Source organism: Nicotiana tomentosiformis, chromosome 1 (assembly GCF_000390325.3).
Source record: "Nicotiana tomentosiformis chromosome 1, ASM39032v3, whole genome shotgun sequence".
In the NCBI taxonomy this organism is placed as follows: Eukaryota; Viridiplantae; Streptophyta; class Magnoliopsida; order Solanales; family Solanaceae; genus Nicotiana; species Nicotiana tomentosiformis.
This window is the reverse complement of record NC_090812.1, coordinates 5,577,839-5,603,713: the sequence shown is the minus strand read 5'-3', so window position 1 is coordinate 5,603,713 and position 25,875 is coordinate 5,577,839. Positions and strand designations below refer to the sequence as shown.

Below are 25,875 nucleotides of genomic sequence, written 5' to 3'. Positions count from 1 at the left end.
CCTACGGTCTCTCCACCGCAGGTGCAAAAATATCACATGCCTGAAGACTTCAGCAGCAACACAAATCCCAACTTTTTGATCTGTTAAGCACTCGAAACTCACCCGAGGCCCCCGAAAACTCAACCAAATATACCAACCAATCCTAAAACACCATACGAACTTAGTCGAGCCCTCAAATTACATCAACTAATGCTAAAATCACAAATCATCCTCCGATTCAAACTTAAAGAACTTGAAATTTCCAAATTTGACAATCGATGTCGAAACCAATCAAACCACGTCCGATTGACCCCACATTTTGCACACAAGTCATATTCAACATTACGGACCTACTCCATCTTTCGGAATCGGATTTCAACCCCGATATCAGTCTAAAACTCCAAAAATTTGACTTTCGCCATTTCAAGCCTAAATGAGCTACGGGCCCCCAAAATGCATTCCGGACAAAGCCCTAAGCCCGAATCTCCCAACGGAGCTAACCGAATTCTATTCCGGAACCGTCTTCACACAGTTCCGACTACGGTCCAAATTCTAAGACTTAAGCTCTCATTTAGGGACTAAGTATCCCAAAATACTCCGAAACTCAAAACTAATCATCACGGCAAGTCACAATAGCAGAAATAGATATGGGGAAAGCGGTTAATAGGGGTTCGGGGCTCTAACTCTTAAAACGACCCGCCAGGTCATTACACAAAGCCAATGCCCGGAAGCTAGATTTTTCCGATGAGGATTCTGTGGCGTGTGAAGAGTCAAGTGAGTCCAATGGTGACAAAGACTTTGTAGATGATGACGTAGCCCCCGATGAGATATAGGCCATTTTCATATTTTTACCAATTTTTTGTTGAGGCCGTTCGGCCTTTATAAATAAAACATGCATCGGGGATGTTCAGCCCTTGTAAATAAATTCTGATATATATGTATGTATGGCTTTTCCCTTTTATGATTTTTTGAATTTTTCCTTTGCTTTTCTATTTGTGTTTGTAAACATCATAATGCCTTAACATGCAATTGTTAAGTTATGTTCGAAGTTTCGAACAAACCTTGCCCCAATATAATTTAGGTTTACATCTTGTCGAGAATAGTCTTTAAGACTGGTTATGAGAGATTTTTCAAAGGGCTTGTTTTTTATACGAGTCTCGGACATCCCCGAACCTTATTAGTATGGTCGTATCCCTTTCAATTCGAGACTTTTATGCCCTCGAGTATTTTTAACTCGAAACAGCCTTAGCCTTTAGATTCGGGCATGTCGAATAAGCTTCATACCCTCGAGTTTTATTAACTCGGAACGGCCTTAGCCTTTTAATCCGGGAAATGACAAATAAGCTTCATGCCCTCGAGTGTTTTTTAACTCGGGATGACCTTAGCCTTTTAATTCGGGCAATGCTAAATAAGCTTCATGCCCACGAGGGTTTTATAACTCGGAATGGCCTTAGCCTTTTAATTCAGAAAATGCCAAATAAGCTTCATGCCCTCGAGTTTTATTAACTCGGAATAGCCTTAGCCTTTTAATTCGGGGAATGCCAAATAAGCTTCATGCCCTCGAGTTTTATTAACTCGGAACGACCTTAGCCTTTTAATTCGGGCATTGACAAATAAGCTTCATGCCCTCGAGTGTTTTTTAAATCAGGATGACCATAGCCTTTTTATTCGGGCAATGCCAAATAAGCTTCATGCCCACGAGTGTTATTAACTCGGAATGGCCTTAGCTTTTTAATTCGGTCAATGCCAAATAAGCTTCATGCCCTTGAATTTTATTAACTCGGAAGGGCCTTAGCCTTTAGATTCGAGCATGCCAAATAAGCTTCATACCCTCGAGTTTTATTAACTCGGAACGGCCTTAGCCTTTTAATTTAGGCAATGCCTAAAGTCCCCGAGTGAAGTGAATGTTCGAACTCGGATTAAGGTGGCACTTGGGCCTGATATCTTTGGGGGGTCAGGTGTAGGAAATTCCTTGAGAAATGCAAGTAACGTTTTTGAGGATGAGATGTTTATATGCAAAGAAGAGACTTTTTTTTCATTCCTATGCATAATAGTTGTACATGTATACACGTTTTATGCCAGGGCTCTAGTGATTTGAGCGGGCACAGTTCATTTGACCATTTAGCCCTTACAATAAATCATTTTTGATCGAGGCTATTTAATCACGAAGTCGAAATAGCCTTATTAAATCCGATATTCGAGGATATTGCCCTCGCAGTGTTCGAGGTTAACCAAAGAGAGGCCTAGAACGCTGTCGTAATCATTGTCACTGGTTCCTAGCCAACTTTCGATTCTAAGTTAGCGTGATTACTTGTTGTCTCGTTAAAAACCTTGCCAAAAACCCCATTTGGGACAAAACCGATCCAAGGGAAAAAGAGTGCAATGCGTGCTTTCAGACTTAGTATCTCGTATTATTCTTTGTAGGTTGCCTGCAAGTGTCAGTTTGAAATGTAAATAAAATGAAAGAAAGAATTGGGTTTGTACCTTAGCAATAATATCGCTTTAACTGAGTTATATTTTGATTGTTCTGTAATTGCTCGCCGTTCATTGTTCCGAGCTTGTAGGATCCCTTTTTGGTGATCTCGATAATTTGGTACGGTCCTTCCCAATTTGGGCCCAATTTCCCTTCGTTCGGGGTTCGGGTGCTTAGCTTGACTTTTTTCAGTACCAAGTCCACGACATTGAAGTTTCAAAGGTTAGCCTTCGATTGTAATACCTCTCGATCCGTTGCTTCTGGGCAGCTAATCGAACAAGGGCGGCTTCACACCTTTCATACAATAGCTCCCGGCTCGTATTCATGGCTCACTTGATTCCTTTGTTGCATATCAGAATCTGATACTTGGCTCCTCGACTTTGATCGGTATTAAAGCTTCGGCGCCATAAACTAAAGAGAACGGGGTGGCCTCTGTACTGGATTTCGAGGTTGTGCGGTATGCCCATAGGACCTTGGGTAGCATTTCCTTCCATTTTCCCTTTGCGTCGGTTAACCTCTTTTTAAGGCTTTGGAGTATAGTTTTGTTGGTAGACTCGGCTTGTCCATTCCCACTAGGGTGATAGGGAGTATATAATATCCTTTTGATCTTATGGTCTTTGAGAAACTTACTTACTTTTTTGCCAATAAATTGTTTCCCGTTGTCGCACACAATCTCGGCCGGTATCCCGAATCGACATACGATATGGTCCCAGATAAAGACAATGACTTCCTTTTCCCTGATCTTCTCACATGCCTGTGCTTCCACCAATTTAGATAAATAGTCAGTCATAAATAAAATAAACTGAGCCTTACCGGGTGCCCGAGGGAGGAGGCCAATGATGTCCATCCCCAATTTCATGAAAGGCCATGGTGACAAAACCGAATGCAGTGGCTCCCCAGGTCGATGGATCATCAGAGTGTGCCTTTGGCATTCATCACATTTTCGAACGAACTCCTTTGCATCTTTTTCCATGTCGATCCAATAGTAACCGACTCTGATTAGTTTTCCAACCAGTGATTCGGCACTGATCGAGTCGAAGCCTGCACTACGATTGAGTAGCGATGATGGTCGATGCAGTTTTACCCAACAAGGTCTGGATCGAATCCACAGAGAGTTAATTGATTTGGAATTAGGTTTATATATAAGTCTAGATGCATATTTTATTCCTACTTATGCTTCCACACATTTTGGTTTTGATTCTACTTCTAATTATATTATATTGTATGCAATGATTAAAGTTAAGTACAATATTTGTGATATTGGTTTTTAAGTGTTTAAAAGGACTAGGGTAGTGACTTCCGCCTAGGTGGACATCTAACGGGTAGAAACAATTTAGGACAAACTTGATTAATTTGGGGTCGTAATATAGCTATCACACCCAAGTACTCACTTTATATCTGTCGATTGTTTGAGTGATTTTGCCCAATTTGGCTTTCTCAAGTCCAAATGAGTATTCATGCAAGTCATGTGATATTAGCTCAAGTCGGGTATTACTATCTCTAGGTTTAACCCTTTAATTAGGGCTATCAATTTCTTGAGTTCACCCTAATTCCTTGTTAGCCAAGTTTTCCCAGACTTAATCCATCTTTCTCAAGAAGAGACCAAGTCATAAAGGCATGAATCAGTGTTTGCAACCACTAATTCTACAATTCTAGCAAGAACTAGGCTAAATATCACTAACCTATAAACATTCAAGCCCTAAAATTCAGTATCCATTAAATACCCACACTAGGGTTGGGTCTCAACCCTAGCTATGGGTCTAGCTACTCATAGCAATAGCAAAAATCAAAGATGAAAAGAAGATAAAATTCATAATACTAGATTAAAAGATGAAAATCTAATGTTAAAAGGTGAATCTAATACAAAATTGCCCCAAAGGGAAGTTCCAGCCGTCTCACGTGCTCAGCAAATACACAACATAACCTAAAAATGACAAAAAGTTCTATTTATACTAAGCTAAAATTTTCGGACAAAAATACCCATGCGGAGGTTATGCAGCTGCGTAATTCTGACCGCGGCCGCACTCCTGCTTTAGCGGCCGCGTAATTCTGATCGCGGTCCGCGTTCTTTACTTCTAGATATGGGTTTCGCGAACCGCGTAATTTCCATCGTGGTCGTGTAGGAGACTTCCACGGCCGCATAATCTTGACGCGGACCGCACTTCTTATTTTTGCTTAAAATGTAAGCTCTCTGAACTTCAGCAACAACGGTTCGTGTAATTCCAATCGCGGCCGTGCAGGGACTTTCGCGGAACTCGAAATAGTGCTCGCGACCGCGTTGTAGCTTTCGCGGCCGCACAATATTTGTGAGGTCCGCGTTTCACATCTTTTGGCCCAGTCTTGGTTTTTTTTGTTCAAGTTTTGACTCCTTTATAAGTTGATTACGACTCCTTTGGCTCATTTTGATTAATCCCTACAAGCAAGCATATTACATTAGTTTCTAGGAATACCTTCACGCATTTTTGGCCCTAAACACAAGTAAAAGAAAGAAAATAACAGGTTAAAATCCCTACTTATCAACTCCCCAAACTTAAGCTTTTTCTTTTCCTCGAGCAAATAGGGTAATTCCCACCTCCACAAGAAAAAGAAAAGGATATTTCAGCTGGCCTAAGGTGACTCCATCAAGCATCAATTGGGACTAACAATTACCCTCAACACAAATGAATTATCAACAACATCACGTTACGGCCTTTTGAGTTACTATAGTTCTAATGTGACACAAGAGCATTAAGAGTTGACTCAATTCATCAAGGAAGATCACTCTATCACATAGGTCATTGTAGATCCCAAACTCCTCCTCCTCCACTCTTCATGAGAAAATCTTACTTTTTCAGAATGTACCAATCAAAATAAGGATTGTGAAGAAGTACGCTCACCACTCTCAAAACAATGCCACAAGTCTGGCTCTAAGTACCATAAGCTTGCCCCTTATGTAAATCACCACTAATGTAAGCTCACTCAACTTGAAATCATATAGGGCTTTAACAGGATGTAATGAAGGCTTTTGGATCAAGGTAGGCCTTTATCGAACTATGATGGTTTCATCTTTCATTAAGCACTCCATTTTCTCATTTTGGCTCATACTTTCTTGACTTTGAGTCATTTTCTTCTTCCTTATGTGAACTAGAGAGACACACCGTCACTCTTTCTTACTCATGATAATTATTTTTCTCCTTTTCTCATCATTCCATGCCTTTTGGACGTATTTCTTTTTTGGATTTTCTTCATTTTCTTTGCCTTTCCTTTTCAACAATTCTCTTTTCTTCTTTGAACCTTTTGTCACTTTAAAATTCCTCGTCTCTCCCCCAATTTTATGTTTTTGCCAATTGTTCATCATGAATGATAAGGAAAGATTGGGTGCCAAGAGAGGGTCATTATAGATCGGATAAAAGCTTGTAATGTGGCTATTGAATGAAAAAGGCTTAGGCTAAAAGGAGTTGACTAGGGATATCATATTGGTAGGCTACGAAAGCTTTCAAAGTTCAAATTGGACCAAGAAGATCCTACAATCATTTCGCAAGTCGAGCTGCACTTAGAATTTCGCCTAGACAAACATTTAGGGCAAGTTGTAGACTTATTGGCACGGGACTTGGACTTGCAATTTAATAACTCACCTCTCAAGCTGTTGGATTGTTGAAGAGAACAGAGTCGAGGTCCCACAACAACCCTAGCTAAGATTGGAAAATACAAATGGTTTAAGGAAACCACTCGATGATTGTTTTAGTCAACGCAAGAGTCTAAAGGTCACAACTAGAGCTAATCTTTGCCAATCAACTTGTCTCTAACCATGAGGTCGAAGGTAAATGTGTTAGTACCAAGTGAAGCCCGCTTGAGACACTTTTATTCATTACTACTACTATATACACCAAAACAAAAAGAAAACGGACTCGATCCCTTAAGAAAGTTGTCACGTCATCCATCGTTGGGAAGAGCCACCCGGTTCACACAACATCCACCTTTGAAAAGAACCGTGGAATTAAGAAAACCAAAGGCTTATAGTTCACACAAAATGTTAAAAAAAAAGCTAAAAACTTAAAAGAAGCTACTAGAGGAAATAAGAAGCTAAACTATTAAGGAAAAATAACGAAAGAAGTTATGAAGTAAACTACGGAAAGTATACTGAATATGTACAAAATGGATTAAACGAATATATACATAATGGAAATGAATATATATACATCGAATGGTAAAATTATATACATACCAAAAGTGAAAATAACGGTAAATAAAGATAAATAAAAATAGTTTCATAGTTATTACATACAAAATGTCATCACAAATCAAATCAAAATGGACCCCCCCCCCCCCCCCCCAAATAAAAAATAGCATTGTCCTCAATGCTAATATCAAAATAAGATCAGGGAAAGGTTAGAGAGTCAAGAGAACTCCTTATGTGGTCTCTGTTTGCATCGGGTCAGGAACATGAGTGAGGTCCTCAGACTGCATAGGATCATCAGCTCCCTCCTTGTCCTCTAACTAGATCTCCACATCCTCAGACCACGGGGTACCGAGCATCTGGATCATCCCCTTAGCAATATGTGTAGTGGCAGTCGGCTCCTCAGACTGGCCAGTTGTTGCATCTGATGCCTCATGCACTGGTGTAGGTGTTGCTGGGGCTGTCTCCCCCATGAGCATGTCCGGTGGAATATCACCGGTAGAAGCAATCTTCTGAACCTCTTTGCTCAACTTCTCCACTGAATCCTTAGATGCCTGAGTTTTTCGCATCTTCTTCACCTGCTTCCCCAAATCCTTGATAATCCTCCCATGTGTATCAAGAGTCTCTTGAATCTTCTTCTAGTTGTCCAGAATCTTGTTCTGGTTGTCCAGAATCTTCTTCAAAAACTCCTCCAATGATGGAGGTACCTGAAGCTCTGATGGGTCTAAAGACTGTGTTGCTACTGCACTGGATAGGACAATCAGCTTTGTGGTAGCTGCCTGCATCCAGTTGTTAAGGCTGGATAGTGTTTGTGAAACCCGCAGTGCAGTATGAGGGTAGGTGAAAGATGAAGGCACAGATAATGGCACTGTGATGGGTGGCCCAGAGGAAGGAGGAGGCATGGCAGCTGCTCCGGCAGAAGTACTGGCTGCTGTGGAGGGCTCGGCAACTGACCCGATAGCCACTACCCCTGGATCTTTAGATTGGCCAGTAGGGGTAGTGGATTTACCCTTGAACTTAGAGTTGTTCGCTCCCTAGAGGTGGTACCATGAGAAAGGCTTTTTAGCCTTCACCTCCACATCAAAATGTCTCGGCTCTACCCCTTGGTCGTGGAAATATTCTGTGAGGAAGTTGGGGTAGGGATATGATCTTTCTTCTTTTTGAACTGCAATGGAGATGTTGTAGTCAAGTTTCCTACATTAACAGGATATCCTGCCATGATACAAGCTACCAATACTGCCCGGGAGAGTAGAAGGACATTCTCATGCTGGCACGGGTCATGACGGCTACACACGAATGTCGCCCACTCTTTTTCTTCAAAGTTAAGGGTGACTCTGACAATTTGAACTCCAGTTGTGATCCATGCAAGTGTTGTCCCCGGAATAGCAAGTATCGCATCTAGCCATGGGCGAGCTGCATCACCCAAGGCTAGCTTCTCTAGGTATTGCACTGCCTCAACCTCCTCAAACCCTACATAACTTTTCAGTGCATTTCCATCAAACCGGATTTTCAAGTTTCGAAACTTCGTCACCTTTGTACCATTTTTGATGTGGGCAACATTGGCATAAAATTCCTTGACGAGGTATTCATTGGCATCTTTCAACCGGAAGGTGAACATTTCCATCCTTTTCTCTCCGTAAATTTCCATAGGACATTCGGATTGTGCTGGCTTAGGTATTTTGTTATGAATTGTCGCTCAAGTGTGAGCGACCTTTGGGGCCACCATTCCCAAAATTTTTGCTACGCCTTCTCACTTACAAATATATCAGCCCACACTTATGGCCTCTTTGATCTAGTCAGGCCTCCCATAATTGTGTCACCCCATCTCTCATCATTTGGGACCTCATCATCCTCATTTACATTGATTGGGGTAGCTGTTGGGGCAGTTGTTGTAGCAGGTGGGGAAGATGGTTTGGATGTCTGACTACCTCCTTCTTAGCCATTAGAAGAACTAGAGGAGGAGGTATATTCATCGACTAAATGGAATTTGTCGGGGAATTGTTGTGATTGTGCCCCCGGTTGTGGTTGTACAGAATCCCCCTCAAACGTTTCCCAAGATGGGAGGTATTCACTTGTGCCCGAGTAGTGGGCAGAAGGTCTAACGAGGGTATCCTTCTTGCCTACTACCATTTGAGCTGCTAAAGGTACGGTTTGCTTTCCTTTACCCCGGCCTCGGGAGGATTCTGCCCTCCCCTTTGAAGTGTCTCTTCCCCTACGAGAACGCACTATTTTCTGCAACACACAAGTAGTGAAAGACAGTTAGAATTGGGGTTCAATCATGTGTTAAAGCAGTACAGATGAAATGAAAAATAATGCTTCTCAGAACAGGGCATCGCGGACCGCACAAAAATGAGTGCGGCCGCAAAATGCCCAATGCGGACCGCGTAAAAGTGAACGCGGCCGCGAAGAGGCCAGGCTCAGACTACTGTCTCTCTGAACTTGATCAACTGCAGACCGCACAAAAATGAGTGCGGCCGTGAAAGACCAATCGCGAACCGCATAAAAATAACCTCGGTCGCGAAGGCAAATAATAGAGTCTCTGAAGTTCAAATGCGCGGACCACAAAAGATTGGGTGCGTCCGCGAAAGACCAATCGCGGACCGCATAAAAATGACTACGGCCGCAAATTCTAAACAACCATTAGTACTTTGAAGCTAGGGTATTGCGGACCACGTAATTTAGGATGCAACTGCATACCATATCGCGGACTGCGGAAGAATGACCGCAGCCGCGAAATTCAACATAAATCGGCAGTGATGAACACCTAAAACTAAGGTTTTCACTAATTACCCAAGAATTGTAGCAATTAAACATGCAAAGTTACTAACCCCATCCCCCATTATGCATACAAACACTACCCATATGTTGTTAATAAAAAATTAAGCAATAATTTGACATTTTGGCATGATTCTAACCTTATCTAAAAAGAAAAATTAAAACAAAGAGAAAAGAAAAGAAAAATATAAAATCAAATTATTGAAATGAACAAACCAGTTGTAAAATGTGGTAGGAAATCGAAAAATTGATGAGAATAAGATGACTTTGAAACCAAGTAAGGATGCACAGTGCATTAGGTGGTCTGAGAGGTTAGGGTTCGTAAAGTACGAAAAGTTTAAAGAACTCCTATTTATACTCAGAACCCAGTGACCCCACTGCCTTACTTGAGTGCGGCCACAAAATGTTGTCGCGGTCCGCACTCTTTACCTTTCTGTAGGTCTGCCTCAGATGCACGGGCGCAGTCCGCAAAAAACTGGCCGAGGCCGCACAATTTGTGCGGACCGCAAAAATTTGAACGCGGCCGCGAACTCTGAAGGAAATTTGACAGGCCAACTTTAGAGAGTTGGCATTTTGCCCATTTCAGCTATGCGACTGCGCGCAGAATTGTGCGGTCGCAAAGTGCTCATGTTGTCCGTAAAAATTTGAGCGCGGTCGGCGAAAGTTTACCACCACCAAAGTTCAATTTCCTGCACTGCACAACCAATTCTTACGTACACTTCACAACCAGTTATGCCAAAACAATGTCTAATCTAAGAAGAAAATCAAAAGAAAAAAAAACACATGGGTTGTGTCCGAAGAAGTGCCTGATTTAATGTCGCGGCACGACACATGTTACCATTATCATTTGAAATGGATCAATGCCACAACGTGGCTATCATCAATATTTCCAAGTTAGTGCTTCACTCGGTGCCCATTAACTCTAAAGATCTCACCATTCTTGTTTTTCAAATCTAGAGCACTGAAAGGAGTCACATGTACCACTTCGAAAGGACCACTCCACTTCGACTTGAGCTTTCCCAGAAACATCTGTAACCAAGAGTTGAATAGAAGAACCAAGTTGCCTTCCTTGAATTATTTTTTTCGGATATACTTATCATGTAAGTACTTCATCTTGTCCTTATACAAGAACGAGCTGGAATAAGCATGGAATCGGAACTCATCAAGTGCATTTAGTTGCTCTACCTAAAGATTGGCAGCTACATCCCATTTAAGGTTCAATTTCTTCAGCGCCCACATGGTTTTGTGCTCTAATTCAACCGGAAGATGACATGCTTTCCCAAATATCAACCGGTATGGAGACATACCAATTGGAGTCTTGTAAGCTGTTCTATAGGCCCATAAAACATCGTCACGTTTCCTTGACCAATCAGTCCGGTTTGCATTGACAGTCTTGGATATAATGCTCTTGATTTCCCTGTTGGAGACTTCAACCTGTCCACTTGCCTAGGGGTGATAGGGGGTTGACACCTTATGATTGACATCATACTTGGAAAGTAAAGTGTCAAAGGCTTTGTTGCAAAAATGAGAACCCCCTATCACTAATGATAGTCCTTGGGGTGCCGAACCTTGTGAAGATATTTTTCTTTAATAAAGCCACCACACTTCATGCCTCATTGTTGGGCAAAGCCACAACTTCAACCCATTTGGAAACATAATCCACAACAATAAGAATATAAGTATTCCCACATGAACTCACAAATGGACCCATAAAGTCGATGCCCCACAAGTCAAAAATATCAATCTCAAGAATGGTGGTGAGAGGCATTTCATTCTTCTTGGAAATTCCATACGCTCTTTGGCACTCATCACAACACCTAACGAGCTCGCTAGCATATCTGTACAAGGTAGGCCAATAGAATCCACAGCTTAGGACCTTTGTATCACTTCTCGCCCCACCATGGTGACCACCATAGGGCGAGGAATGGCAAGCTTCAAGAATACTCAAATGCTCTTCTTCCGGAACACATCTCCGAATAACACCATCTTTGCAAATTTTGAAAAGATATGGCTCGTCCCAATAATAACCCAAGCAGTATCGTTTGAGATTCTTCCTTTGGTTTGAAGAGAGCTCATTCGGGACAATGTCGGTCACAAGAAAGTTAGCCACATCGGTGAACCAAGGTATCCCAGTCACATACACGTATATGAGTTATTCGTCTGGAAATGAATCATTAATCTCGAGGTGGTCCGCCCCTCCTCTTCCAAGCGGGAAACGTGGTCTGCCACTTGATTCTCACTCCCTTTTTGGTCTATGATTTCAAGGACAAACTCTTGTAGAAGAAGAACTCATCTCATAAACCTAGCCTTAGAGTCCTTTTTACTCATCAAATAGCAAAGTTCCGCGTGATCGGTGTGCACAATCACTTTGGTATCCATGAGGTACGGGCAAAACTTTTCCATGGCGAAGACAATGGCTAATAGCTCTTTCTCAGTCACCGTATAGTTGACTTGGGTATCATTCATTATTTTGCTTACATAATAGACCGGATGAAATATCTTGCTGATTCTTTGCCCCAATACCGCTCCTACCGCAATGTTGCTAGCATAGCACATGAGCTCAAATGGTAAGCTCTAATTCGGTGCGGTAATGATGGGAGTGGTAGTCAACCTATACTTGAGTATCTCAAAAGCTTTCATGCAATCATCATTGAACACAAACTTGGCATCTTTTTTCTACAACTTGCACAAGGGGTTCACCACTTTTGAGAAATCCTTGATGAACCTACGATAAAACCATGCGTGACCAAGAAAGCTCCTCACTCCCTTGACGGAAGTCGGAGGAGGGAGTTTTGATATCACTTCAATTTTTGCTTTGTCCACTTCAATACCGTTCTTGGAGATCTTATGGCCGAGGACAGTGCCCTCCTCGACCATAAAGTGGCACTTCTCCCAATTAAGCACTAAGTTGGTCTCCTCACATCGGGCCAATACTTTATCAAGATTATCCAAACATTCTTCAAAGGAATCCCCCACAACACTGAAATCATCCATGAACACCTCGAGGGAGTCCTCCACCATATCGGTAAATATTGCCATCATACACCGCTGAAAAGTAGCCGGTGCATTACACAAATCAAACGACATCCTTGAGAACGTAAACGTGCCATACAGACAAGTGAAGGTGGTTTTCTCTTGGTCTTCAGGTGCAATGAGAATCTGGTTATATCCGGAGTACCCATCCAAAAAGTAATAATAAGCACGTCCGGCAAGTCTATCCAATATTTGGTCAAGAAATGGCAATGAAAAATGGTCTTTCCGGGTCACTTTGTTCAGCTTCCTATAATCCATGCATACCCTCCAACCGGTGACAGTTCTTGTGGGGATCAATTCATTTATATCATTTGTGATCACAGTCATGCCCCCCTTCTTTGGGACACATTGTACAAGCAAAGTCCATGAACTATCATAAATGGGGTACACAACCCCTGCATCTAGCCACTTGATGATCTCTCTCTTGACTACCTCTTGCATGGCCTCTTTCAACATCTTTTGATGTTCTATGGATGGTTTGACATCTTCCTCCAATATGATTTTTTTCATGCAAAAGGCGGGGCTTATACCCCGAATATCCTCCAATGTCCAACCTATTGCCTTATTCCTTCTTTGAAGCAGTGCAAGGGTGGAATCTACTTGCACGTTAGTTAAGCACGAAGAAAGAATAACAGGTAATGTGGAACAAGGGCCTAAGAACTCATGCCTGAGGTGTGAAGGCAAGTGCTTCAACTCCAATGTGGGTGGCTCCACGATTGAGGGCTTTGTTGGTGGAGTCTTCCGGTTCTCAAGGTCCAAGGAAAGTTTTTGGGGTCCATATGTGTAGGATCCCATTCCTTTCAAAGCATTTGCACATTCTACCAAGCCTTCCTTCTCATCCTCATCATGATTTAACAATACAACTTGCAAAGTGTCTTCCACATTCATCATAGCACTTGTGTCATCAACAATCACCTCAGTCACAAGATCCACAAATGAACATACTTCGTTGCTATTAGGATGCCTCATTGACTTGCACACGTGGAACACAACTTTTTCATCGCCCGCCCGGAAGGTTAGCTCCCCAGCTTCCACATCAACTAAAGCTTTCCATGTATTTAGGAAAGGTCTCCCCAATATGATTGGCACCCCATAGTCAACCTCACAGTCGAGTATCACAAAATTTGCGGGAAGTATGAACTTGTCGACCCGAACTAGCACATCATCAATTATCCCCAATGGCCTATTCATTGTTCGGTCCACTATTTTCAACATCATGGAAGTAGGTCTTGGTTGCCCAATCCCCAATGTCTTGAACATAGAATATGGCATCAAATTAGTGCTCACTCCCAAATCACACAAGGCTTTGGCGAAATCGGCACTACCAATAGTGAATGGAATTGTAAAGGCACCGGGATTTTCTAGCTTTAGAGCCATGGAATGCACAATGGCACTCACTTGATGTGTCATTTTGATCGTCTCATAGTTCATTGACCTCTTCTTTGTTACCAAGTCCTTTATGAACTTGGCATATCCCGACATTTGTTCTAGAGCTTCAACCAAAGGCACATTTATGGACAAGCTTTTCATCATATCAATGAATTTCTTGAATTGGTTCTCGTTGTTTTGCTTGGTGAGCCTTTGAGGATATGGTGGAGGAGGCCTTGGCAAAGGAGCCTTGGCTTTGGGCACTACTAGATTCGGTATGTCTATCACGTGTTCCTTAGACGGGTTCACATCATCTTGTGTCTCCTCCACATTTTCATCAATGTCTATCCTCACTTCATCGTTCATATTCTCATCATTTCTTGGCTCATCCTCTTATTGCACAACCACATCATCATTCACGATCTTTCTTGGATTGGAGGTACTAGCAACTCCACCTCTACCACTTTTTATAGTCACCGCCATAGCATGGCCCGTGTTGTTTCCACCCTTCGGGTGTACTATCGTATCACTTGGTAGTGCCCCCTTAGGGCGAGTATTCAATGCTTGAGAAATTTGACCCATTTGGACTTCCAAGTTGCTGATAGAAATGTTGTGGGAGGCTATTTGGGCATCGGAGTCGGCGTTTCTTTCCATCATTTACTTGAACATACTTTCTATCCATCCCATCTCGTTGTTGGAAGAACTTTTCCCTTGTGACGGATATAGAGGCAGGTTGTTAGGTTGTTGATACATCGGGGGCCTTTGAGAGCCCGACCTCTGGTTCCCTTGATTATTGTTGTTCCAAACCCCTTGGTTTCCATTGCCTCCCTAATTACTATTATTATTGCCACCCCAATTGCCTTGGTTATTTCCTTGATTCCCCCAATTTTGATTGTTGTTCCCCCAATTGTTCGGATTGTTGTTATTGCCACTATTCCAATTCCCTTGGCCTTGGTTGCCCCAATTTTGATTGTTTCCCCGTGATATCCATTGTTGTTGATTTGGAGCATTGCTCCGTTGACCTTGGTAATTGTTCACATATTGAACCTCTTCACTTTGATCGTCATAAGAGTCATCTTGGTTGTACCCACTACCACTTTGCTCAGATTGATCCTGATTGTGTTACTTGTTGACCTCTTTGTCTCCTCTTGTTAACCATTACATTCACTCATTCCATGGCATTTACTTGCTTTGGCCCCTGAACCTGCTGAAGTTGTGCCTTGGCTAACTGATTCATGGTAGTTGTCAAATCTGCTATGGCTTGTCCGTGATCATGAAGTTCCTTATAAAGGTGGATAACATTAGGGTCACCCTGAGGAACATTGGCCCGACTTTGCCAAGCTGAAGAGGTGTCCGCTATCTCATCTAATATTTCACATGCTTCTGAATATGGTGTGTTCATGAAGTTAACCCCTGCGAGTTGATTCACCACACACTAGTTAGTTGTGTTGATACCCCTATAAAAGGTTTGCTGGATCATTGCTTCAGTCATATCATTGTTGGGGCATTCTTTGACCATTGTCCGGTACCGTTCCCAAATCTCATGTAGCGGTTCATTTGGCTCTTGTTTAAAAGCAAGGATTTCATCTCTCAATGTTGCCATATGTCCCGGAGAAAAGAACTTTGCTATGAACTTCTCGGCCAACTCGTCCCAAGTGGAGATGGAATGGTTGGGTAGCCTCTCAAGCTAATCTAAAGCCTTCCCTCTAAGTGAGAAAGGGAAAAGCCTTAACCTCAAAGCCTCCTCAGATATATTCGTCTGCTTTCTCCCCCAGCATGTGTCTACAAAACCTTTGAGATGCTTATATGCGTTCTGATGTGGAGATCCGGTGAAGAAACCCTTTTGTTCCAATAGAGTAAGCATGGCATTTGTTATTTGAAAATTGCCCGCCCGAATTCGGGGCGGGACTATTGCACTTGCGTAGCCTTCATTGGGCAACACCCGGTGTGCTGCCCTTGGAGGAGGTGGGGGAGGGTTTGGAAGGTTTTCATGAGGCGGGCAGCCTCTTCTTTGTACTTGAGGTTCAAGATGAACCTCATCTACTTCATTTTCCTCTACCTCCTCCCCCTAAGGAATATGTCCGAGGACCTCGTTAGGAGCCATTTGGTACCTAAAAGCAATTGACACACAAAAATTAGAAAAACGAAAGGAAAGAAAAACAAAACACACAAATAGTTAGATATATAGCTAAGACCATCTAACTCCCCGACAACGGTGCTAAACATTGATCGGGTCCAAGCCTGCACTACTATTGAGTAGCGAGGATGGTCGATGCAGTATTATCCAACAAGGTCGGGATCGAATCCACATGGAGTTAATTGATTCGGAATTAGGTTTATATCTAAGTCTAGATGCGTGTTTTGTTCCTAATTACGCTTCCACACATTTTGGTTTTGATTCTAATTCTAATTCTATTCTATTGTATGCAATGATTAAAGTTAAGTACAATATTTTTTATGTTGGTTTTCAAGTGTTTAAAAGGACTAGGGTAGTGACTTCCGCCTAGGTGGACATCTAACGGGTAGCAAAAATTTAGGGAAAGCTTGATTAATTTGGGGTCTTAATATAGCTATCACACCCAAGTACTCACTCTATATCTCTCGATAATTTGAGTGATTTTTCCCAATTTGGCTTTCTCAAGTCCAAATGGGTATTCATGCAAGTCATGTGATATTAGCTCAAGTCAGGTATTACTATCTCTAGGTTTAACCCTTTAGTTGGGGCTATTAATTTCTTGAGTTCATCCCAATTCCTTGTTAGCCTAGTTTTCCCACACATATTCCCTCTTTCTCAAGAAGAGACCAAGTCATAAACGCATGAATTAGTATTTTCAACCACTAATTCTACAATTCTAGCAAGAACTAGGCTAAATATCACTAACCCATAAACATCCAAGCCCTAAATTTTAGTACCCATTAAATACCCACACTAGGGTTGGGTCACAACCCTAGCTATGGGTCTAGCTACTCATAAAAATAGCAGAAATCAAAGATAAAAAGAAGATAAAATTCATAATACTAGATTAAAAGATGAAAATCTAATGTTAAAAGGTGAATCTAATACAAAATTTCCCAAAAGGGAAGTTCCAGCCGTCTCACGTGCTCAGCAAATACACAACATAACCTAAAAATGACAAAAAGTTCTATTTATACTAAGCTAAAATTTTCGGACAAAAATACCCCAGCGGAGGTTATGCAGCTGCGTAATTCTGACCGCCGCCGCTCTCCTGCTTTAGCGGCCGTGTAATTCTGATCACGGTCCGCATTCTTCACTTCTGGATCTGGGTTTCGCGGACTGCGTAATTTCTATCGCGGTCGCGTAGGAGACTTCCGCGGCCGCATAATGTTGACGCGGACCGCACTTCTTATTTTTGCTTAAAATGTAAGCTCTCTCAACTTCAGCAACCGCGGCCCGCATAATTCCAATCGCGGCCGCGTAGGGACTTTCGCGGACGCACCTTTTTGACGCGGACCGCATTCATGCTTTAGCCCAAAAATCTATCTCTCTGAATCTTCCTTTCGCAGGCATCGAAATAGTGCTCGCGGCCACGTTGTAGCTTTCGCGGCCGCACAATATTTGTGCAGTCTGCGTTTCACATCTTTTGGCCCAGTCTTGGTTTTTTTGTTCAAGTTTTGACTCCTTTATGAGTTGATTATGACTCTTTTGGCTCATTTTGAACAATCCATGCAAGCAAGCATATTACATTAGTTTCCGAGAATAACTTCACGCATTTTTGGCCCTATACACAAGTAAAAGAGAGCAAATAACAGGTTAAAATCCCTACTTATCAGGCACCCGAATGATTTCCACAAGTACCCTCGTGGATTTCCCTCATAACGTACTCAGTATCCCCCAGCCCTAGACATTTTGCAAGTGGACCATCGAATGTTCTTCTAAACAAGGTTCCGTCTTCGGCCGGACTAAATCGGGTTGCTTTTGTACGCAAAGACCTCGATTCTTTTGGGTCTGATGGAAAATTTCCGTTCCTGAGATACTCCACGTAGTTGTTCCTCCAGTCCTAATTTAGGCTCGTCGAGTTGATCTCGGCGTGGTCTTCTTCCAGCACAGATCTCATAAGATGCACGACTTCTCCTAAATTGAACTCGTTATCTTCGACCGACGATACCAAGTTAGCTAGGGCATCGGCTTTGCTATTTTGATCCCGAGGTACATGTTGCAAAGTTCATTCTTTGAACCGATGTAATGCCACTTGTAACTTGTCTAAATATCTTTGCATTCATTATCTTCTAACCTCAAATGTTCCGTTAACTTAGTTTACCACAAGGAGGGAGTCCCACCTGGCTTCGATCACCTCTGCTCCCAAGCTTTTGGCTATTTCAAGGCCTGAAATCATGGAACCATATTCGGCCTCGTTGTTAGTCAATTTCACAGTCTTAATAGATTGTCTAATTATATTAACTGTTGGTGGCGTTAGTAAGATACCAAGTCCGGGCCCTTTGGCGTTCGAGGCCCCATCTGTGAAGAGGGTCCAGATTCCCGAAGATGTCCCTAAGTTAACCAATAACTCTTTTCGACCTTAGATATCAGGGCCGTTGTAAAGTCGGCCATGAAGTCTGTCAATATTTGGAACTTAATGGCAGTCCGAGGTTGATATTTAATATCGTATCCATTTACTTCTACGGCCCATTTGGCCAATCGACCCGAGAGTTCGGGTTTATGCATAACGTTCCTTAATAGGTAAGTAGTTACGACACATTTGGGGTGACATTGAAAGTATGGTTTTATCTTCCTAGAGGCATTTAGCAAAGCGAGCACCAATTTTTCTAGGTGGGGGTATCTAGTTTCGGACTCACCCAAAGTCCGGGAAACATAATAAATCAGAAATTGCGTACCTTGCTATTCCAAAACTAGGACTCCACTTACCGCTATCTCTGGTACTTCCAAATACAAGTATAGTTGTTCGTTTGTCCTCGGTGTGTCGAGCAGTGGCGTGCTCGATAAATACCGCTTAAGTTCTTCCAAGGCCTGTTGGCATTTCGGGGTTCATGTGAAGTTATTTTTCTTCTTCAACAACGAGTAAAATCGATGACTCTTATCGGAAGACCTCGAGATGAACCACCCCAGGGCGTCAATGCACCCGGTTAGCCTTTCCTTCACGTTGTCCACTACCGTGATATCTTCGATAGTTTTTATCTTGTCGGGGTTGATCTCGATTCCTCGGATGGATACCATGAATCTGAGAAATTTACCTGATCTGACTCTGAACGCGCATTTTCCCGAATTCAGCTTCATGTTGTACTTCTTCAATATACTTAAGGTTTCCTACAAATGTTTTAAATGGTCCTCTGCTCGCAGGGATTTAACCAACATATCATCAATGTAAACTTCCATCGATTTTCCTACTTGTTCTTCGAACATCCTATTTACTAAGCGTTGGTATGTGGCACCGATATGTTTTAATCTGAACAGCATTACATTATAACAGTATGTGCCGTTTTTAGTGATGAATGAGGTTTTTTCCTGATCACCACCCAGGTCTATACGTGTTTGGTTGTACCAGAATATGCATCAAGAAAACTGAGGATCTCATGGCCGGTCGTGGCATCGATCATACGATCGATTTTGGGCAAAGGAAAAGAGTCTTTGGGACATGCTTTATTCAAATCTTTGTAATCTACACACATTCTTAGTTTATTCCCTTTTTTAGGGACTACCATTACGTTTGCTAACCAATCCGGGTATTTAACCTCTCAAATTGACCCTATTTTTAGGAGTTTAGATACCTCGTCCTTGATGAAAGCATGTTTGACCTCGGACTGGGGCCTTCTCTTTTGCTTGACCGGATTAATTTTTAGGTTCATGCTTAGTCTGTGAGTGGTTATTTATGGTGGGATCCATGTCATATCAAGATGGGACCAAGCAAAACAATCTATATTAACTATAAGAAATTGAATAAAAATTTTCCTGAGCTCGGAAGTTAGTCCCGTGCCCAAGTATACCTTTCGATCAGGCAAATGCTCGATTAATACAACCTGTTCCAGCTCTTCGATCGTCGATTTGGTTGTGTCAGAGTCATCAGATATTATAAAAGATCGGGGAACCTCGTAATCATCTCTTCGTAAGTCTTTTTCTTATCTGATTAGATCGTTAACGAATTCGGTAATTTCTTTTTGGCCTCTGGGTTGGAGCCAGAATTTGGTTCCTTCGGTGTTGTGAGCGTTGATATCCGAACCACTTCTCCGATGGCAAATATCTCTTTTGCAGTCGGTTGTTCCCTGTAGATTGTCTTGATCCCCTTGGGACCGGGAATTTTAATACTTGGTGAAAATTCAAGGGTACTTCCCTCATGTGGTGGATCCATGGCCTTCTGAGAAGGGCGTTGTACCTCATGTCCCCTTCGATTACATAACTTGGCCTCTCGTACGATCCCGGTGGTATTAACCGGTAACGTTATCTCCCCTTTGGTGGTTTCACATGCCATGTTGAACCCGTTTAGGATCGGACTGTTGGCACGATCTTGTCTTGTAGACCGAGCTGTTCTACGACCTTCGATCGAATAATATTGGCCGAGCTACCTGGATTAATTAACACTCGTTTGATTCTAGTTTTATTTACGAGTATAGATATTACCAGTGCATCATTGTGAGGTTGTACGATCCCTTTCACGTCCTCGTCGCTGAAGGATAAGGCTCCTTCATGTATGTAGTCTCGAGTTCGTTTCTCCCTAGTGACGGAGATTCTGGTGCGTTTCAACATTGGCCCTTGTGGGATGTCGACTCCACCGATGATCATATTTATGATGTGTTAAGGTTCAGTATCTTCTTCTCTTGTCTATTTGTTAGAATCCATGTTTCTAAAGTGGTTCTTGGCTCAGTCTCTTAAGAATTCTCAGGTTCCCGTTGTTGAATAAACGAGCTACTTCTTCTCTCAATTGTCGACAATATTCCGTTCTATGACCGTAAGTGCCATGATATTTGCACATCTGGTTAGGGTCCCTTTGAGCTGGATCAGATTGTAAAGGTCGAGGCCATTTAGTAGCACTGATGCGCCCGATAGCAGATACGATGACGGCATCATCGATATTAAAGTTCTACTTTGATAGCCTTGGTGCTTCTTTAGGCCCGATGGACCTGTCGAAGCTATTTTTGGTCATGGGCCCCCGGTTGCTTCGACCTTGATCATTTCTCCTGTCATTTCTTATGGGGTTCCGCCCCGACCCACAACTCATTCAATCTACATTATAGGGCCGATATCGATCCCCGTTTGATCCTGGTTCACGATCGATATCCCTTTTAGCTCTATCGAGAGTCATGCCGGGGACATATAGACTTTGAAGGTGCCCCGAGTTGATCATCTTCGATTCTGATTTTTGACTGATACCGATTATGTACATCGGCCTAGGTAACAACAGGGTATTTTATCATGCTTTGTTTTAATTATTGTGAAGCAACCGAGCTTCGAATATTGAGTCTCTGAGTGAAAGACTGAACAACCCAATCATTAGCGACAGGCGGCAGATCCATTTGTTCCATTTGAAAATGGGACACGAACTCCCCGAGCATCTCGTTCTCCTTCTGTTTTACTGTAAAAAGGTCTGATTTCCTGGTTTCGACCTTGATGGCACCGGCATGTGCTTTTACAAAAGAGTCTGCAAACATAACAAATGAGTCAATAGAATTAGGAGGTAAGTTGTGATACCATATCATGGCTCCCCTCGACAGTGTCTCCCCAATTGATTTTAGCAAATCAGACTCAATTTCGTCTTCTTCTAAGTCTTTCCCTTTGATGGCACATGTATAAGAGGTTACATGCTCATTGGGATCGGTCATTCCGTTGTACTTGGGGATCAGCTTTGGGGTCGCACTTGGAGGAAAAGGTTTTTGTACGAACTTCTTGGAATTCAATCCCTTCAATATCAGGGGTGCTTCTGGGATTTGATCTACCCTAGAATTATAGGTTTCAACATTTTTATCATTTTCTTTGAATTTCTTTTCCCCTAACTTTATCTTCTTTGTCAGCTCCTCGAGCATTTTTATAATTTTGGGGTTAGTCCCTGACTCTTGTTCATTCGACCTTACCATGGTTGGTTCCGTTCTGCGGGTGACTTCCTGGGGCAGATCGGGTTCAACCTTGCTAGGGCCTGGGTTTGGCTCTGCAACTGAGCTATCGCCACTTGTTGACCTTACAACATTTCAAAGATAATGCGTAGGCTAATCCCGTCTTCTTCAATGTTTTGTGTGTTTCGAGCTGTAGATCGGGCTCCACCACGGATGGTATTTTCAGGGTCGGTATGCAAGTTCGCGTTGATGGCCACATGTGAATTTACATCAATTGGATCCGCAATCTAAATCCCAACGACATTAGCAGGTGGCCCCGTATTACTAGGCGCCATGTTGTTATTCTCACCTTGATGACCAACCTCGTTGTCGATATGTAGAAGTTCTAATTGAAAGTTTATCATTTTTGGCTTGAAATCAAATATACTTCAAAGAGCATGTGTAAAGTAGTGTGTGTTATGAAGATTTATATCAAATAACTACTATTATCCTTGGCCCCACGGTGGGCGCCAAACTGGTTACCCCCAAAATAGGGGTAACAATTGAATTTATACGCGGTTTTAAGGATATATGATCTAATTTGATACAAAATGAGAAATCAGATTAAAAATAAAAAAATAAGTAAAAAAATAAATGCAAACCATGCAAATTGAACAACTTAAGCCTCGCAAGGTTAATTTCCTTCGAATTTAGATGTGACGTTATTGAAGTCAGAATAATATGAATAAAGCTGGAAAAAATAGTATCTTGCTCTTTGAAGTCAGTTACAATCCCCCCCCCCCCCAAGTACCGAGTTTCCCTGCTATATATTTAGAGAGATTAAGCTTTTAAGACATTATTTTATATCAAATTATATAGACTGTTAGCTCCCTTTTTGACTTAATCCCGTGATTTATTCCATAATGATTGGTTAATGGCGAGAATCTCGGATCTTTGTTTGATGGGTTGGCAAAGCTTTTTTTCGAGGTCGTTAGAAGCAGGATCGGTTGTGCCTTCAGTAAACTCGAGGGCAAATCTGATGGTATTGTCGAACTTCGAACTTCGATATTGAGCTCGGTTTCATCTGTACCTTCAATCTCTTACAGATGTGTCGAACCTGGTCTATTGTTCCATATGCTCGATCAAGCATCGAGCTCGGTTCTACCCGTATACAATGTATAAAGTTCAGCATCCAAATTTTATTTAACTCTATTTTTATATATATGAATACGTGTGTATCTCATATCAATGAGTACCAAAATTATCAAAAGTGACGTAAAATGTTATTAAAAATATGTTGGACTCAAAACATTAAAATCGTTAAAGGAAAAAGTGCAAATTCTTGAAAATAATGAATATTGATCTTTTTTAACTAACTCAGGAAGAATTCTTGCGGACAGAAATTCTTGAAATTGTAAATTCGATATACATGAGTTATGTATTTGCTTTAGAAGTCCAAATAAAGGGGCATAATGCACAATGTGTTGACTCGTATTGACATTATCCGCAACAATATTTTAGTCCTATATATACTTACGTACTTCTTTGAGGAAATAACTTGAAAAAGTAAATTTCAATGACACAAAGCATGCACGGTTCTAAGATGAAAAAAATATATTTAACATGAAGAATCGCAATTATGACAACATGGAAAAATATTCTAAGCTTCTTTGCACTAAGAATATGTGGCGTTTAACATGACCATGTCTGTGTTTGATATTAAGACAATGACACAGCTAATGATATGTTCTAACTGAAATGCGTTTATTAAAATGTACTTCCAACCCCCTATTCGACCTAACTTCAGCCTTGGAAGTTGAGAACTTTCAATTGGGCTCCCTTTATGGGGTAACTGTCCTAGAAGAAAAGGAAAAAAGAACCATGCTTATTCCAAAAAATCCAAAAAAATAGATACGAAATTTATGTAGATTAATAACTTTAACATTCATGTTATTAGCGATTTATTCTTTTGATAATCAAGAAAGTGATTATCTAATAATTAGTCTAATTAATTAATTTTATTAGAGTAATGATAATTAGCTCAGATAGCTTTTGTCTAGTGATTAAAGTTAGAAATAAATAAATAATAAATAAATCAAGAATTTAAAAATATAAAAGTATGAGAAAAGGTGAAGATGCATGTGATGTGAAACAACCCTATATATATCAAATACTAATATCACGTATAGAAACCAAAAAATATATATAAACTAATTATAGTGGTTAGTAAACATGATAAAGAAATATGAAGATAAAAGACAGAACAATTAACTTTGCAGTTACATAAATTGAATCCATGAGTCGTCCTCAAATATCAAGCATGAGCATTAAAAGATATTTTTATTACCATACTTCCAAAATGTACAAGATCCAGGAACTTCGTTCTATGTCCAAAGAAGTTTTAGTACTCAATCTCGGCTTCGTTCTATAATATAGAAAGTCCATGTCGCATTCTTGTTAACATATGCATCTAAAGAAATGAATGATTTCCAATTCCCACGAAAGGAGATTATAAAGCCACAAAAATTTATCCAAACAATTCTTGGTTTTTTGTCTCCCCCTCTTTTCAAACTTAACTTTCGACACTTTAATCCCCTATATTTTTTATTAAAGATGGAACTATTAATTGCCACATAAATATTTCATAATCAATTCCCACAAAGAACATTGTGTACATTGAACGTATTTTTAATGTTTATGGAACAATCATAAATTTTCCTAACACTCCATATTTAAAATTATATTTTTGTACTTTAAAGACATAATAGTTATTAGGATTTTGAAAGGGCAAAAAAGTCATCAAAATTCTTATGGATATTTTGGTAATTCAACTTTTCCTTTTGGGGCTTCCCACTTATAATATAACTAGTTTCTGGACACGTGCGTCGCACGTGTATCACATGTTAATTATTATAATTTTTTTAAAACGACATATATATTATTTAAAAAAATATATTTGTAATGATTAAAACAAAATTTGAAGGGAAAAATACAAGCTTAAATTGATAAATTGTTAGCCTAATTGATCGGCCAACGTGATGTACTAAACCCAAACTATGGGCTCAACTCGAAATTTAACTACATTTGGTTAGATAGGTATGCCGTACTACAAATTGTAATGACTAAATTTGTTAAAGCCAAGCTTAGCTGGTTATCTTCATAGCAAAGACTATGTTATGCTTCCCAACCATTCTAACGGTTCAATCAAATATATGAGAAATGACTTAGACAGTTGTTGCCATAAACTAAATATAACTTAGATACTTTATCTATATATATTCATATGCATTGTATATATTCCTTCTTACAATAATGTCAAATGAAATAATTTACATTGTATAGTAGATGTAATATCCTAATCATAAATATACTTTTTATCATAATTCTTCTAACACAAAGGTAAGAAAATGAAGCAAAATCACAAAACTTCAGAAAGAATCAGGCTAGGGTTGGTCATCCTAAATTGGAAATTTTAGATGAAATAGTAAAGTTTTTGGCATTAGCTCTTACAGATAATTAGCATCATTGACCACGATCGGTAAAAATTAAAAAGCAAAGAATTTCTAATGTTTATATATGAATTTCAATATAAGTTCGGGACTCAAAAATCAGACATGATGCTCTGTAAACCTTATCATAGACTTCAAAGTTGATAAATTGCTATAACTTTACCTCTTTATTTTGGATCTACTAATGCCAATACATATGACATATCGATTCGTTTCTTGATAATGGAACGATGCACTATTATAACCGAACAAGAACTTAAGAATAAAATATCACAACTTATAATACGGAAATTAGACATGCAGCTTAAAATTTGCAAGATCAAATTTGCAAGATCCATATTGGAGCTCAATTTCAAAATGCAAAGAAATGGACAATGAAAAATAATAAAAGCAGCAAGAGTTGAACCAAGAAATACAAACGATATATAACCAAAATATTTAAAAGTAAACAACGAAACAGAAACAAAAGAAAAGGCTCAAACTAACTTAAAGTCATAAAAGGTAAAGTACTTTAGAGCCCGTTTGGATGAGCTTGTTTTAAGTGACTTTTAAGTCAAAAGTCATAAGTTAGGAATTCTAGCTTT

At 40.7% G+C, this 25,875-nt stretch overlaps 1 protein-coding gene across 1 annotated transcript; it reads right to left on the bottom strand.

Moving 5' to 3' along the window:
- Window positions 1–10,568: 10,568 nt before the first annotated feature.
- Window positions 10,569–13,826, bottom strand: LOC138896838 (uncharacterized). The gene is made up of 3 exons (XM_070182214.1): window positions 13,084–13,826; window positions 10,996–11,221; window positions 10,569–10,829 (listed from the first exon to the last, which is right to left on the bottom strand). Exons 1-3 carry the CDS (start codon window positions 13,824–13,826, stop codon window positions 10,569–10,571), a joined length of 1,230 nt encoding a protein of 409 aa, XP_070038315.1.
- Window positions 13,827–25,875: the final 12,049 nt, after the last annotated feature.